Raw genomic sequence first — 15,560 nt, forward strand, 5'->3', positions numbered from 1 at the left:
CTAATCTAATGCTCGGAATTAGTATTACCTCAAGCATGATCTCCAAGTCATTAGAAGACGGAGCGGGAAGGGTGGGCACTGTACGTTCATATTAGCCTATCAGCAGAACAGGTGCTGTGCTTTTATCAAGGAATTGAAATGTCAGTGTTATTCCCTGGAAGGTACTAATGTATAATGTACCTGTGTATTATTGTACGTTAGTAATGTTTGAATAGCAAATCATAGATATCGTGGAGAAAAATTCAGTCCACATTAGTTAAAAAGTCTGGATTGAGTTATCCTCTCCCCATTTCTTATTCTTTTTAATACAAAGTGATTAGAGACCCAGCTTTCTCTAAAGTCTGTAGGAGTTTTACCATTGATTTCAACAGGAGTAAAAACAACTCCTTCATATACAATTGAATACCTTTTGGCTGCAGGGTATAAAACCTTTTTTGTTTTTTGTTTTGTTTTGTTTTTTGCATATTGGATACAAATGTTGATTTTTCTCCATAAGCAAAATAAATATTTCACTGCTTTTATATGAGAATATTGCCAAGGTATGTATATCTGTCTGTCTGTCTGTGTCTCTGTCTGTCTATCTACATGGAATCGACCAGACTTACTTGTGTAGAAGCATAAAGAACAATGAAGGCAAAAACTGCGTTAAGGGAATATATTTCAGTTTCAAGCTGCCGCAGTACTACTATAAGCCATGGTAAGAAATCGTTTTAAAGTTATGACAGATACCTTGGCAATATCTTTTTATTTTTCTTATTGAGAAGAATTTAACCATCAGAAGAGAATATTCACATTTAAAAATTCATTTTGTAAGATGATCCAAATTTCATACCTGAGTGGACATTGAGAATTATGCATAAGCCTTGGGACTTGCACATTAAATTTATGAAAGGCTGAAAAGTTGAAGTCCTCTGGCAGGAAAGTATCATATCCTAAAATATCAGTGTATTACTTCTTTGGATTGTTGTACTGGTTGGAAATTCCAGACTACAAGCAGGCCTTGATATTTTATTTTAGGGAGCCGGGGTAGGGAGGAAGGGTGAGAATGAAATATTCTGTTTGGAGTAAAAACCTCACCAATTTTCCAAATGCAAATACATTGAAAAATGCAGAGTAGGTTAAATATTGGAGGCACTAGCATCTGACATTGTTTTCTTGGAGAAGGGTTAGGACTGAAGTGGATTTGGCCTTGTAGGACTGAAATACAGACAGATTCTAACCCCATAGATTTGTAGTAGGAATGAGAAAGGGAACTGGTGCAGGAGGATTGGCCTTTGAAATTGTTCATAATTTCTTTTCTCCAATGTGTTGAGATTTTCACTTGTTTTAGGTCTGCAATTTAATGGTGACACATTCTTTTCCAATAGACTGGATATTGAAGTATTTATCTGTAGTATTTTATGTTCAAAAGCTAATAACTGTAGTGCAACTGAAATAAAAGTAAAAAAACCCACAACCCCAGTAAAATAGGATTTTCTCCATAAAATTTCCATTTTCATTGCTTGATTTCATTGTTTGATGCTCAATTTGGTGATTTTGTTTATATGTTTATTTATTTATGTATATGTGTATTTATTTATTTATTAGGTCATATCAGTTCCTTCTTCTAGGCCCTGCTCTACGGAAGGCCGACTATTCCCTAGGCATGCAAGTGCTAAATCTATGCCGCCCCAAACATCTAACAGCAGCATCTCACCTGCAGCTGATTTTGACTCTCCGCCTGAATTCTCTACTTGCTTGGATAATTCTGCTGCTAAATACAAGCTTTTAATAAAACCCCGGAACCAGAGATGTAGTAAAATGAGAAGACTTCCTTCGGTAATTGTGAAAATAAACAGAGAACTCAGCGCTGACTTTAAGCTATGCATTCTTACTTGACTTGCTATTCTTATTCCAGTCTGTTTAAGCACTTACTGAGTGGTGCCAGAGCTGTGAGTGAGTACCTTGTTGCTTTCTAATCGCTCATATTTAATGAGCATTGTGTATGCATCTGGAAGAGAAACTCTAAGAGCAGCGTACAAGCTGCATAATGTGCGAGGGATTGCTTGTTACCTCTCTTGCTATAGTGATTTATGACTACATTTCTTCTTAAACTTCCCATGAGGTGCTATTCAGCGTTTAACGGTGGTGGTGGTGATGAAGTTGAGGCTCTACTAACATGTGTTACTCATTTTTAAAAAACAGAGCATAACTTAATCATAATATTTCTCTGGATGGAAATTTGGTCTGTAAAATCTGACTCAGAAAGAATAGTATTTTGTTAGTCTTTAAAGTGCTACTTGACTACTTTTGTCTTAGAAAGAATTTTGGACCACTTAACTTTAGAAAGGCACAGAAGTAAGAAATCATGTAGCCTATCAGTTGGAGCCAAGGTCTGGTTCCTAGAGACATTAGCCCATGGGTGTCCAACATTTTGGCTTGCCAGGGCCGCATTGAGTGAAGAGGAATTGTATTGGGCCGCATATAAAATATATAATATAGTTAATGTATATAAATCACATAATAAGGTTAAAAGTTTACGATCTTGTGGGGCCGCATTACTAGCTGTCCAGGGCCGCGGGTTGGACACGCCTCCGTTAGCCCTTTTAATCTCCCTTGTACAGCTATCAGGTCACTAAACCCTGGTGTGGCTTTACTAGCAAAAGTGAAAACTGAGCAAAATGTATGCCACCACAAAAAACAATTTATGTATAACAGTGAAGTTTTTCTAAATTAAAAAGACCACCATTTTAACACACACTTTTTTACTGTCTCATGCACTTTTTCTTAATTAAAATTGTACATGTTCTTAATACGTTTGGATATTTCAAACCTTTTTTAAAAAATCAAATTGTCTTGTTTAAAGACATAAACATCATTTTTCCCTACATATGATATCAAAAGGATTGGTTATTTTTTCAGAAAGAGCCAAGCACCTTTTGTGTTTGGATGAGCAAGCCTTGGACAACGCATAATGACAATGCAGTCCGTGTCAGAGAAGCATGAAAAGGTCCAGCTGAAAAATCTGTTTAACCCATTGCTGCTGCCAAAGTATATTCACTATTATTTTATCTGGTCCTGTTTTAAATGACCAGAAGGATGGAGCCTCCATTATTTCCCTTGGAAAGTTTTTGTGCTGTTCCATAGATCTTACCACTAGTAATTTTTGCCTCATACAACTTTGCCTGTGTACTTGTGTCCTGGTCTACACCCAGTTTTTATATGACTGGACCTTTATTTGGCATAGACCAACTTTTATATCAGAGAAAGAGTAAACTCTTTCATATTCAGCAGGGATGATGGATGTTCAGATATTCTGGATAACAGAGAGGTATACCTAGCAATGTGTAACTCTAAAGAAAAACAAAATTATCTATTAAGAAACAAACAAAAATGTATGCAGACTACTTTATTTACCAACAACAGTAGTATTGTACAGTGTAAAATTATACTGAATTTGCTGTGTTTTGTATTTACTTTCACTAGACTGTACTTATGGAAAATGTAACTAAAATTTACTTATGGTTAAAATGCCGGTTATTTGAGAATTCCGGGTAATAGAATGCTGGATATAGAAGAGTTTACTGTAGCATGGCAGCTTTGTTGTCTGAAAACTGGGAGAAGATTTAGACATAATTCACTTTAGGATGCAAGCTTTGAATTCCTCAGATTAGTACCTACATCCATAATACCGATTTACACAAAGCTGATCATTTTTCAGTAAGTTAACAAAGGTGCTTTATGAAAAAACATATTCCATGGGTTAATAATTTGAAATAATCCTTTACATTCAGCCAGTTCTAAGTACATATTTACAAAAGCTTACCTTATGTGTTGTCAAAGTGCCCTCCCAAATAGTTGCTTTATAAGCTGTCACGTAACATTATTAATTCTTGAAAGAAAACAGAAATTCAAACAAACTATAAAAGAGTGTAAGGACATGTCACAATTTTATTAGAGATCAGCCCATCTGCTGTACATTATCTTACAATTTTGGCCCCTATCATCTTATTTAATAATTTTATTCTCTTTTTCCCTTAGATACATTTACCACTCCAAAGTCAAGCCTTACAAAGTAGGGGCTTGCTTTATTTGTAGTGGCATGATGGGGCTGGTTTTTACAATTGGAGCACCACAATGCAATCAAATTGGATTGGTGAATCTGCCTGCCAGATTTGTCCTTTGGAGTAAGTCCACTTTGCTGAAAAGTGGCTACAGATAAAGCATCAAAGAGGTTAATTATGTAGGGGCAAGAAATGACATCTTAATTTGATTGTTCTATAGTTTGGTTAGGAATTTATTACTCATATATGTAATACGGCTTTGCCAAGTATGATATAATCAAATCAGAATATAGGTACTTACATATAAACTAATTAGAACAAAAAAGCAGTCAAGTAGCTCTTTAAAGACTAACAAAATAATTTATTAGGTGAGCTTTTGTGGGACAGACCCAGTTCTTCAGACCATAGCCATACCAGAACAGACTCAAGATTTAAGGCATAGAGAACCAAAAACACTAATCAAGGTGGACAAATCAGAATAAAAAAATGATCAAGGTGAGCAAATCAGAGAGTAGAGGGGTAGCAGAGGGGGGAAGTCAAGAATTAGATTAAGCCAAGTGTGCACATAAGCCCCTATGGTTACCCAGAAAATTCCCATCCCGGTTCAAACCACGTGTTAATGTGTCAAATTTGAATATAAAAGAGAGTTGAGCAGCCTCTTTTTCAAGAGTGTTGTGAAAATTCCTCTTCAGTAAGACGCAGACTCTTAAGTCATTAACAGAATGGCCCACTCCATTAAAATGCTGGCTGACTGGTTTGTGGATCTGGAGTGTTTTTATGTCTGTTTTGTGCCCATTAACTTTTTGTCTGAGAGAGTTTGAAATCTGTCCAATATACAAAGCATCTGGGCATTGTTGGCACATAACGGCATATATGATGTCAGCTGAGGAACATGAGAATGTGCCCGTGATTCTGTGACTAACCTGAATAAGACTTTTGTTTTGATAATATATAGATTAGCGGAGCTTTCTCTCTGTTACTAATAAACTAATTAGCTATGTAATCAAGACAGGGACTGTCTTCCTGTCTGCTTGGAAAGCAGTTGCCAGACAGTTGGCCCTGCCACGGACTAAACAATAAGTTGATGATAATGTGTAAAATTACAAAAAAAAATAAAATCTTAAAAATTGTTTGCTCATTGTAGTGGACCCAGTCAGAGTCTCTGAACGACTTGAGCTGCACTGCAGAAGAAGAGGAATCTGATGGAAAAGAAGTGCTGACAGACTTGACGTATGAAATCTTCCCCACCAGCCATCAGAAACTGACACACAGCACGGCTGTGACAAGTGACGTGACTTCCTGGCGGAGATGTGAAATGCCGGAGGACTTTTCCCATGATTCTAGAGACAGAGACAAAAAGCATCCCACACTGCAGTTTACTTCTCAGTTTGCCATTGTACAAGAAGCCTCATTACATGAGACTGATCCTGAGGGCTGCCAAGCTCTGCTGGAATTAACACGTTCTGAGTCAGCTTATCCTTCTCCTTTAGAGCCTAAAGAAAACAGAATCACTCTGTATCTCTCTCCAGATGGAGAAACGCAAAGGGGAAAAGAGCTCTCTGGTTCACTGAGTGCATCCCCTGGAAATATGCATGAGGTGTCAGTTAATACTGTAAATAAAAAAAAGAAACCACTTTTTAATGATCCTTCACTGAGTAACTTTCTGTCTGAGGAGGACACTTCAACCACTACAGACAGTTTTTCTTGTTTAGGAGGGCCAGAAAAAAATGTACAGGAGGATGGTAAGATACCCATGGAAATTTCCTGTAATAAGAAAATAATGGAGTTTGCTGCATTCCCAGCTTCCAGCAACCAGTTATCTGAAGGATCTTCTCAGCTCACAGACTTACCCTGTGTTTCCTCTGATGTTGCACAGCCTATTTCTTCTTCTTCATCATCATCATCATCATCACAGCAGGGGTCATCTGCTTTCTGGGCTCTGAAGCAAACTAAGTCTACTCAAGAAGTAGTCACATCTGACAAGGAAAACAATCAGTCCCTGGGACACGGGGAAGCATTACTGGGGGAAAAAGTGGAAAAAAAGGCCAATGAATGCAGACCCGTGAGAAAATTTTCAGTGTCATCAGCAAGGGAAAGACCAAGGGCAGGCAGCCTTCACCTGAAAGAAAACTCAGAATGTGAAAGTCCGTTACACACCAAATTACCGCTACCAAAACCAAAGCCGTCATCAAGAAATGAAAAGCTGGAAAAGGATGTGCACGTGGGCTCAGTTCCACAGGAGGAAATAAATAGCATTAAAAAGCAGGCATCACTGGCAGATTCTGATTCTGAGGTCATAGACAAAGCAGCAGAAAAAGTGGTGGCTGGCTGTGTGTCTCAGGCCATTGGTGAAATTCCTGTGCATAATGCCTCTGTTGTGATATCCCAGTGCCAACCAGGTTGTGAAGATAAAAGTCCTTTTCAAGTAAAACTTAGATCCACTTCACTATCCTTACAATACAGAGACAGCTCCTCACCAGAATCAAAGGGACTTAAAAGGTACAGTGCAGAGATTAACATAGAAAAAGAGGGATTGGCATCATGTCTAAAAGGTGAAAAGGTGCAGATCAAAACCACAGCTGATGTAAATATCAATGGCTCTGTGAATGACAATGTAAAATCTAAAACAAAGTCCCCTGAACTGCTTAGCACAAAACCTCCATTGCCTAAGAAGCCTGTTTTGCAAAATGTGACTATTGTAAACAGTAACATAAACATGGAAAAGCAAGAAAAAGTTACTAAATCTCCTGAATCCAGAAATAAAGACAGAAACCTGGAGAAGAAAGCATGTCCTTCAAAAGTGTCTGGTAAGACATCTGGTATTTTATATTGTTGTCTAAGCTTGAATTCCTAAAGGGGTTCTTATGCTCTTGAAAGTTATACTAGTCTTGAAACAATGAAGACTTCTTACAGCAGTAATTCATTTTTTATATTTGTTCTATGTGCAGTCTACTAATCTGTTTGCCAAAGCGGAAGCATTATGTGCGTGCGGAGGCAGCTTAACAGAAATGAAATGTTGCACCAAAAAGAAAGGAGAACAGGAATTGATATCAGCAAAGTGAGCTGATCAAATTTTTGACTTTATAGAAGCCAGATAAGGTATTCTGCAAGTTCAGGCTGGAGCAGTGTCCCATCTGTGCTAAGAAAAGTTACATAACAAAGTGAAATTTCTCTTCTGTCCCAAAGACTTGCTTTCCTGGTGGTCAGTGATAATGACTTAGACCTGTGGTTCCCAAACTTTTTCCAGTCATGAAACACTTGGATGTCACAGCGCTCTCTATGGAACACTTTATCTTTTTTACATCATCATACTATGAGGAACATTATTAATGGAAAATATTTCACAATAATATTAATTAAATTATAGTACGGTAAACACAACTCAACAAATAATAATGCAACAATAATGAGACATTAACAAAACACATGCAAAATTGGTTACTGTATAGTCATTTCAAGAAAACTGTAAGACTGAGAAAATTCCTTCCCAACATTTATTTTTTCCCCTGAAAATGGGGAAAAGGCTGCCATTATTCAATTTCAGTGGTGGAACACCTTGCCACGGCTTGCAGAATATCATTGTTCTGCTGAAACAGTTTGGGAACCACTGATTTAGATCCAGGCCCTCAAAGGTATCTAGCTCCAGTGAAATGCCTTTGAGGAACTCCCTGTTAGGCCCTGATCGAAGCAACTGGCTCTGACAGAAGCCCAGGAGCAAATCCAGGGATGGAGCCTCAACAAGAAATATTGAAGCCTTTGATAATGATCAGGATACTCAAAGAAACAAGCTATGATTCACAAACATATTTAAATGAGAGTGCAAAGAGGTAGGGCTCTGTACAATATGTCAGAATTTTTCAAAATCATCCCTTATACCAAAGCAAAATGTAAATATAACCATGAATATCCTGGCCACAGTCTGGTTTCTCCTTGAGTAAGGTAAGGTATTAAAGAAGTCTAATGGCACGTTGCCATGGTTCACAGCTGTGTATTTTAAAATTTAGAAACATATGTGATATTAATTCAAAAAGTAATTTGGATTTTCATGACCAGTTTTGCTGAAACACAGAGCAAGGTCCAAGTCTGTATTTGAATGTGAATTTCCCCAGTTCAGTGCTATTTGAACTTTGTGGTGGTGATTGGCCCAAGTATAGAAAGATCTGAGACCCGAGACAGCTATTGGCCAAAGGGTGCGTCTACACTAGCCGGCTACTTCAAGGTAGCCGGCACAACGCAAAAATAGTGCGCGTTGCATCTACACACGACATGCGCTATTTCGACATTGAAATTGACATTAGGCGGTGAGACGTCAAAATGACTATTCCTATCCAAAGATGGGAATAGCGCCCTACGGCAACGTTAAATGTCGAAGTAGAGCATATGTAGACAATCCGCGTCCCGCTACTTCAAAATAGCGGGGACCTCCATGGCGGCAATCATCTGAGGGGTTGAGACGTGCTGTCCAGCCCCTGCGGGGCTCTATGGTCACCGCACGCAGCAGCCCTTAAAGCACCATGGACCTGGATTTCCTGTGGTAGGAAGCTGAGTGTGTGGAGGCAGCAGCACACGCACATGCTCGCCCTGCACACCCTCCACAGACCCCGACCCGTCCACCCAGTGCTATGGCATCCAGCCAGCCCCCTGAGCGCCCCCAAGGCTCCCCCTCTGAGGGGACCCAGGGACCCTCGGAACCCAAACAGGGCCAAAAAGCGCCGGGGCCCCTCCTGGTTGGAAGCTGAGCTCTGAGACCTTCTGGGGCGAGGAGGAGGTGCTCCATGTGATAGGGAGCAAGCGGCAGAACACAGAAGCATTCACCCGACTGGCCAAGGGCCTGGCCGCCCAGGGTCACCCTGCCTGTCCTCCGAATCATGTCCATAGCAAGGTGAAGGAGTTGCAGCAGGGTTACGCCTGGGCCCAGGACTTGGCCAGCCGGTCTGGGGCTGTCCCCTCAGCTTGCCCCTTTTACAGGGAGCTCAGGGCCATCCTGGGTCCCCAGGACACCTCCTCCCCACAGGCCACGTGGGACGCTGCAGTCGAGGAGTCCCAGCAGGCCTCGGAGCCAGAGTCTGGCCCAGAGGCCAGCCCCGCACCCCAGGGCTCACCCAAGGAGCCACCCCTCAGGACGGTGGAGGAGGGGCCCAGCAGCGAGCGGTGGGGGCTCCTCATGGACCTCCCTTCCCGGAGCACCAGCCAGGCATCCACCCACCAGGATTCCCCCGACCGGGGCAGTGGACGGTCAGGTATGTACTCCACAGGGCACACACCCCCGGGCCATGGGGCAGGGGCACCAGATACTACCAGGAGCCCCACACACCCCCAGTGGACCCCGACCTGCAACTGCCCAGCCACAGAATGGTCCCAGGATGGTGGCATGGCCATCAGCACCCATCAGCACCCACACCCATGGACAGCACTGTGCCCTAACCCCAGGGGTGGGGGGACCATGCAATGGGGACACCACACCCATCTAGTGGGGAACGGAGACCCAGCACCCAAGGGGGGATGGGGGGCATGGGCCACGGGCCAGGGCACCGTGCTAACAGCCTTCCCCTCTCCCTCTCTGCAGCTGCACCATGTGAGGTCTCAGGCAGCCAGGCACCCTCTGTGGTTCCCAAGAGCCCTCCGGAGGTCAGGCACCACCAGTGCATGGGGACACCACCAAGGCCAGCAAAACAGGCACGCCACCACCGGACCCAGGGGATGGCCCCCATGGATCCCCAGTTCCTGGCGCCTCTCCGGCGGCAGGTGGAGGTGGCTGAGGAGTGGCTCTGCTTTGACCGGGAGGAGTCCACCTGGCACTGGGCGGCGTGTCAGGAATTCATGGGCATGTTCCAGGACATAGCTGGGTCACTCCAGGAGGTCGCCTGGCTCCTGCCCCCCACTCTACCCAATGCCCCTCCGCCGACCCGCCTCCTACCGCACTGCCTGCCCCACCCTGCCTGCCAGCCCCCGAGGACCGGAGCCCACTGGGGCTGAAGACCGGCTGGTGAAGGCATCCCAGCTGTACCTGCCAGTCCTCCCGGCCCCCAGCTGGCCACGCCAGGGACCGCGAACAAAGGGGGGGATGCGACCCATACCCACCGGGGGTCGTGCCCCCCCATGTGTATATAGTTGTCCCCCTTTTGTTTATTGGTTCCAGCTTTTGTTGTGCACATAAGTCAGTTTACCATTATTCAATAATCCACAGTTTAATTTTCCACAGAACCTGAGACTTGTGTTTGTTGGGGGGATGGTGTGCGGGCGGTGGGGTGATGTGCGGGCAGTGGGGGAGATGTGTATGAGGCCCTCTGGGGAAGGCCAGGGAGGTGCTCAGGGGTCTACCTGATCAAAATGGGCCCGCAGGGCCTCACGGACCTGTACCCCCTCGCAGTGTGCCTGGTGACTGGGGGAAGCCTGTGCCGGCATCAACTGCCCACCCCTGGACGAAGGCCTCCCCCTTGCTCTCAACAATGTTGTGGAGCGTGCAACATGCGCCCACAACCTGGGGGATGTTCTGGAGGCCAATGTCCAGGCAGCCAAGGAGGCACTGCCACCAGCCCTTCAGGCAGCCCAAGGTCCTCTCCACCACCTGGCAGGCATGGTTCAGTCGGGCGTTGTAGTGCTCCTGGCTGGTGATGTGGTGGCGGGTGTATGGGTGCATGAGCCAGGGCTGGAGGGGGTAGGCCGCGTCTGCCACAAGGCAGAGGGGTACGGTGGTGTCCCTGTAGGTCTCTGCCTTCAGCCGGTGGCACAGGCCCAAGTTCTTAAAAACGCAGGTGTCGTGTATAGCTGGGTCAGCCCACATAGACATCCTGGAGGTAGCCCCGGCTGTCCACCATGGCCTGCAGGACTATGGAGTGGTAGCCCCTCCGGTTGGTGTATCTTTCCCCACTGTGGTGCGCGGCGTAGATGGGGATGTGGGTCCCGTCTAGGGCCCCGAAGCAGTTCGGGAACCCCAAGGCAGCAAATCCGATGATGGCTGCATCCAGGTCCCTGACTCAGATGACTCTCTGGAGCAGCATGGCATTGAGTGCACAGACCACCTGTGGGGAGGAAACACAAGCACCCGTGAGGGTGTGCAGGGTGCCCCAGTCCCCCCCCCCCGGTACCTCCCCAGGCACCCCCCTCCCCAGTCCATCCCTCCCTGGCATCCCTCCCTCCGCAGCTCCACACCTGGGCCCCCCTCTGTGGCCACCTGCCCCCCCAGTGGGTGCGTGCCCAGGCCTCCTTACCTCCATGACAACGGCCCCAACCATGGCCTTTCCCACTCCAAGCTGGTGTCCCACGGAGCGGTAGCAGTCTGGAGCGGCCAGCTTCCAGACAGCTATTGCGACCCTCCTCTCGACAGGGAGGGCGCGCCGCATCCAGGTGTCCTGGTGCCTCAGTGCGGGGGTGAGCCACTGGCAGAGCTCCAGGAAGGTCTGCCGGTGCATGCGGAAGTTCCGCAGCCATTGGTCGTTGTCCCACTCCCCCATGACCAGCCGCTCCCACCACTCGGAGCTGGTGGGGTAGCTCCACAGGCAGCGGAGCAGCCGGCGGGGGAAGAACAGGGGAGCCTGGTGGTCAGGGGCGTCCCTGTCTGCTCCCTGGGTGACAACCTGGAAGGCTTCCAGGTGCAGGTGCTGCTGCTGGGGGTCCATGGCTGCTGTGCGTCGGTCTGTGAGAGTGTGGCTAGCGCTCTGCAGACCTCGTGCTGTGCAAGCCAAGTGTGTCTGGGAGGGGCCCTTTAAGGGAGCAGTTTGTTGTTGCCTTGGAAGGGCTAGTCCAGCCTGTGACCCGTCTGCAGGCTTTCCTGGCCTCTCATTTTGACGGAGAGCGCTTGTGCGTGTGGACGCTCCGCGTTTCCTTCTGGGGCGGCTACTTCGACGTTGAACATTGACGGCACCAGCCACGGAGGATGCGTGGACGTTACACGTCGAAGTGGCCTATTTCGATATTGTAACTTCGAAACAGGCTACTTTGACGTAGTGTCCTAGTGTAAACAGAGCCCAAGTGTAGGTGTGTGTGGCCAGCTCAGATGTATTATTGTGGTCCAAAGCTACTGAAGAGCTGATTTCTCCTAGGTATAGAATGAAAAAGGATTCTGTGTTAAAACAAACTCCCGCCCAGAGCCAACAGACATTTTTAACGTTCTTTTGTAAGCATATTTTAGAATACATGAAAAATTGTTGCCTGACATGACACAGAGCTACATTCAGTCTGGTTATATTTACCACTCCTCTTTTTATCTAGGGCTTGCTAGTGACAACTTTGTAACATGTCTTTGCTGTTGCAGTAAAATGATAAATAATCTTACTGGAAAACTTGCAGAAAACTTTTACTGGCTTTAGTTATAGAGACTGTGTGGCTTTGAAGAATCCCACCTCTTTCTGAAAATGTGATGATAGGTGGTGTTTGCAACTAAGAGGACTGAAAATGAAAGAAGTTAAAAGGAAAAAAACGGTTTTCATTGGTTCAGATCTTCAGCTGTTGTAAATGTATGTGGTTCTGGCTACTTCCAGGGAGCTGTGCTGATTTATACCAGCTGAGGATTGAGCCCAGCATGTTTATTTGATGCATTTGATGGCTTTTGCTGTACAGCCCAGTTTTGTGATTTTATTTGTGGGATATTGTACCTCCTGTGTCATATGCTGTTGTATTGACAACATTCTCTTTCAGCACTCGGGCGAGGAGCTCAAACGCTTTCCCCAGAGATCCACTAACAGCGTTGCTGCTGTTTCTCCATTTGGGCCCAAGAGGGTGTCTCCTTTTCACAGGAGCCCTGCACTGAGTCAGGAAGCAAAAGCAATGGGGAGAATGGTCATGGTAGTCCCGATCCTCCCCCTCCAGACTCCTGCAGAGAGTTGAGAAGCGATGAAAGCTGGTGGGTGGGAGGAGAAGAGGGGCCACTACCTTCTAGATGCCTCACTTCCAGCCCCCCAGTAATGTGCCAGGGGACAGTGGGAACCTGGTGGGGAAGTTGGAGGTGGGACGGCTCCCTGGAGCTGTACTGCAGTTCCTGAAGTTCAGAGACTTGACCTCCTTGCTGCTTAGGAGGCTGGCCAGCAGGCCGTGTGTGGCTAGGAACGTGCGAGGGACACACTGAGCAATGCTGCTCACAGACCTGTCCTCTCTCCCTTGCCGAGAAGGCCTCTGTGGATACCAGCAGGGAAGCAGAAACCCCCTTACTGAATATCCATCCTGGCTTTTTCTTCCTTTTTAAATGAGTCTGCAGTTGAAAAGCGTTTGTCTGAGCAGCTGTTAAATATCAGCCAGCAGAAAACAAAATTGAAGTTGACCGCGTTCACTTAACTGGAAAAGAGCTATTGTTGGAACTGGCAGATGGGGGAATCCAATAAAAACGTTCTGCAAGTACAAACCAGCTAATCAGGTTTTGCATGACTCAGACCTCTGGAAGGCTCATCCTTCTTTTCAGCAGGGTTATCGAAGGTGGTTTACTAATTATTTGGCTTGCTCAGCACATTATTTATGCTCTCCCATAACTCCTTTGAAAGACTTTATCATTGCCCGCTCACTGTAAATGAGGCTGACATAACTTGCTGAGGGTTACGAAGGTAGGAAACATTTATACGAGAACCTTGGACCATTTCATAACTGTATGAAACCTACTAAGCGTATAAAAGAAGCTGCCGTGCTCTTTTCTGTGTATTTACAGAATAGTTGTGGGGGAAGGGAATACACAGATGTGAAATTAATTCTGGCATTTTTTGCAGGAGCTATCTGGGGATGTTGTTACTTGAAGTATGGAACAGACTGCTCGGTCCATAGTGTCTTGTTGTGGACCTTTCTGCTTAGATATCTGATCATGGCACCTCTATAGGCTTTTGCTTAAAAGCTTCCCAAGATCACAGAGTCCCTGACCCTGGGAGGAAGCAGCCACCACCCAAGTGAGAGAAACCCCCTTTTAAAGCCCAGGAAGACACACTTAAGATGTCTCCGTATGGGGCAAACCCAAGCTCTTAACCCTGCTTTAGGAGAGAGCTTGAGGGGAAAAAAGGAGGTAGAAATTTGACAGCTGACCTCTCAGTCTTAGGCACATACGCAGTCCCTTTTTTAGGATGCAGGAATTAAATTATTGCCTTAAAAGGGTGATTTATTACCAAAACAAAAGATAAGCATACAAATAAAGTGAGAAAGCATATTTGGTTGCTAGGTGTTACAGAGCAACTTAAAAAAAAAGGTTGTTAAAAGCACCAAGAATTACTTCTCTGGAGTTCAGTTTAAGTTACAGCGTACAGGGGAGCACATAGGCCAGCGTAAGAAGTCTCACAGCAAACCCAAAGTACAAAAATTATGTGTTTGCATCTGATGAAACATTTTCTTTCTACTTACATATGTGTGCCCAGATCTCCCTGTGGCCTAGATACTTACTGAATTCCATAAGCCCTGCTTAAGCGCACATCTCTGTGTTTCTCTCCTCCAGTCACACAAAAGAGAGACCTTCTCAGCAGGTAAATGCTTCAATTTAAAAGATCCCTCTCTCCTCCCATTGGCTCACCTGGCTGCTTGTCAAGAGAGATCCAACTCTCTCTGAGTTTAACCGTTTAGAGGCATTCGTTCATACCAGGGGCCAAGGAAGGAGCACCACTTCCGCCCCTTGACTCACCGCAGCAGGCCACCCACCTCTTTGGGGCGGGGGGCATTTTACTTAAAAATTACAACTCAGAGGTGGATGGCTGAGCTCAAAAAGTTTGAAAACAGCTCAGGATGCAGGCAGGGGTAGCTGGGGGCTGTGTGCAGCGAGGGCTGTAGCTCGGGGTGCAGTGAAAGAAGCAGCTCAGGGCTGTGTGCAGGCAGACAGGCAGCTCAGGGTGCAGGGAGGAGGTAGCTAAGAGCTATGTGCAAGCCAGGAGTAGCTAGGGCTGTTTAGGGGCAAGGGGACAGTTCACAGTGCAGGGGTGGGATAGTTCAGGGCTGTGTGCCAAGAGAGCTCGCTCATAGTCCCTGTTCCCCAGGGCTCTGCTGGCCACAGAGCTGTGTGCCCCTAGCCCATCTCTTACCGGCCGTGTGAACAAAGGGAGCTGAGAGCTGTGGCGTAGTTTCAATCTCCTGCACAAGCAGCAGCCAAGGCAATGCCCTGTCTGCCTGTTCCATAGCACCAGCCGGAGCCATAGCTGCCCCTCACTGCCTGGCCTCCAGCTTCCCGCCTCCAAACTGTCCAGGGTGGGGAGAGCAGGAATTGTGGGGGAGCAGGGGGAAGAGCTGTCCCAAAAGTGCCCTGTTCTGGCACTATAGTTTGGGGGAAGCCTACGCCCTTGTGCCTCCCCAACTCTGCCCCTTGGTTCAAGGCTTCTGCCCCATGGGGAGCACTGGAGCTCAGAGCTCCAGAATTCAGCCCTGTGGGGGGAGCTGGGGACTGGGGCTTCAACCTTGTGGCTTCAGGCCTGTGGGAGGTGCTGGAACTGAGTCTCCATGCTTTAGCTGCAGGGCCCACACCCACGAGACAGGGTTCATGAACCCTCAGGGGGCTGCACAGCCCCATTGAGAACCACTGCACAATTGCACCAGCCCTGTGGATGTTCAGAAATGACAAGGCAT

General features: G+C 46.2%; 1 protein-coding gene across 7 annotated transcripts in view; it reads left to right on the forward strand.

The window, feature by feature from the left end:
• Positions 1–15,560, forward strand: part of CRACDL (CRACD like) — a 107,478-nt gene that overhangs the window by 74,494 nt on the left and 17,424 nt on the right. For 6 of the 7 annotated variants that reach the window (XR_012645222.1, XR_012645220.1, XR_012645223.1 and 3 more), the window contains 2 exons: positions 1,588–1,818; positions 5,188–6,850. Coding sequence is in view for 4 of the 7 variants with exons in the window: in XM_074991668.1 (XP_074847769.1) it covers positions 1,588–1,818; positions 5,188–6,850 (1,894 nt within the window). In the remaining 3 variants the exon portion in view is untranslated. Of the gene's footprint in view, positions 1–636; positions 698–1,587; positions 1,819–5,187; positions 6,851–15,560 lie in introns of those variants that run through there. The other variant, XM_074991685.1, reaches the window with a different exon arrangement.

This window comes from Carettochelys insculpta, chromosome 1, assembly GCF_033958435.1.
Source record: "Carettochelys insculpta isolate YL-2023 chromosome 1, ASM3395843v1, whole genome shotgun sequence".
NCBI classification, from domain to species: domain Eukaryota; kingdom Metazoa; phylum Chordata; order Testudines; family Carettochelyidae; genus Carettochelys; species Carettochelys insculpta.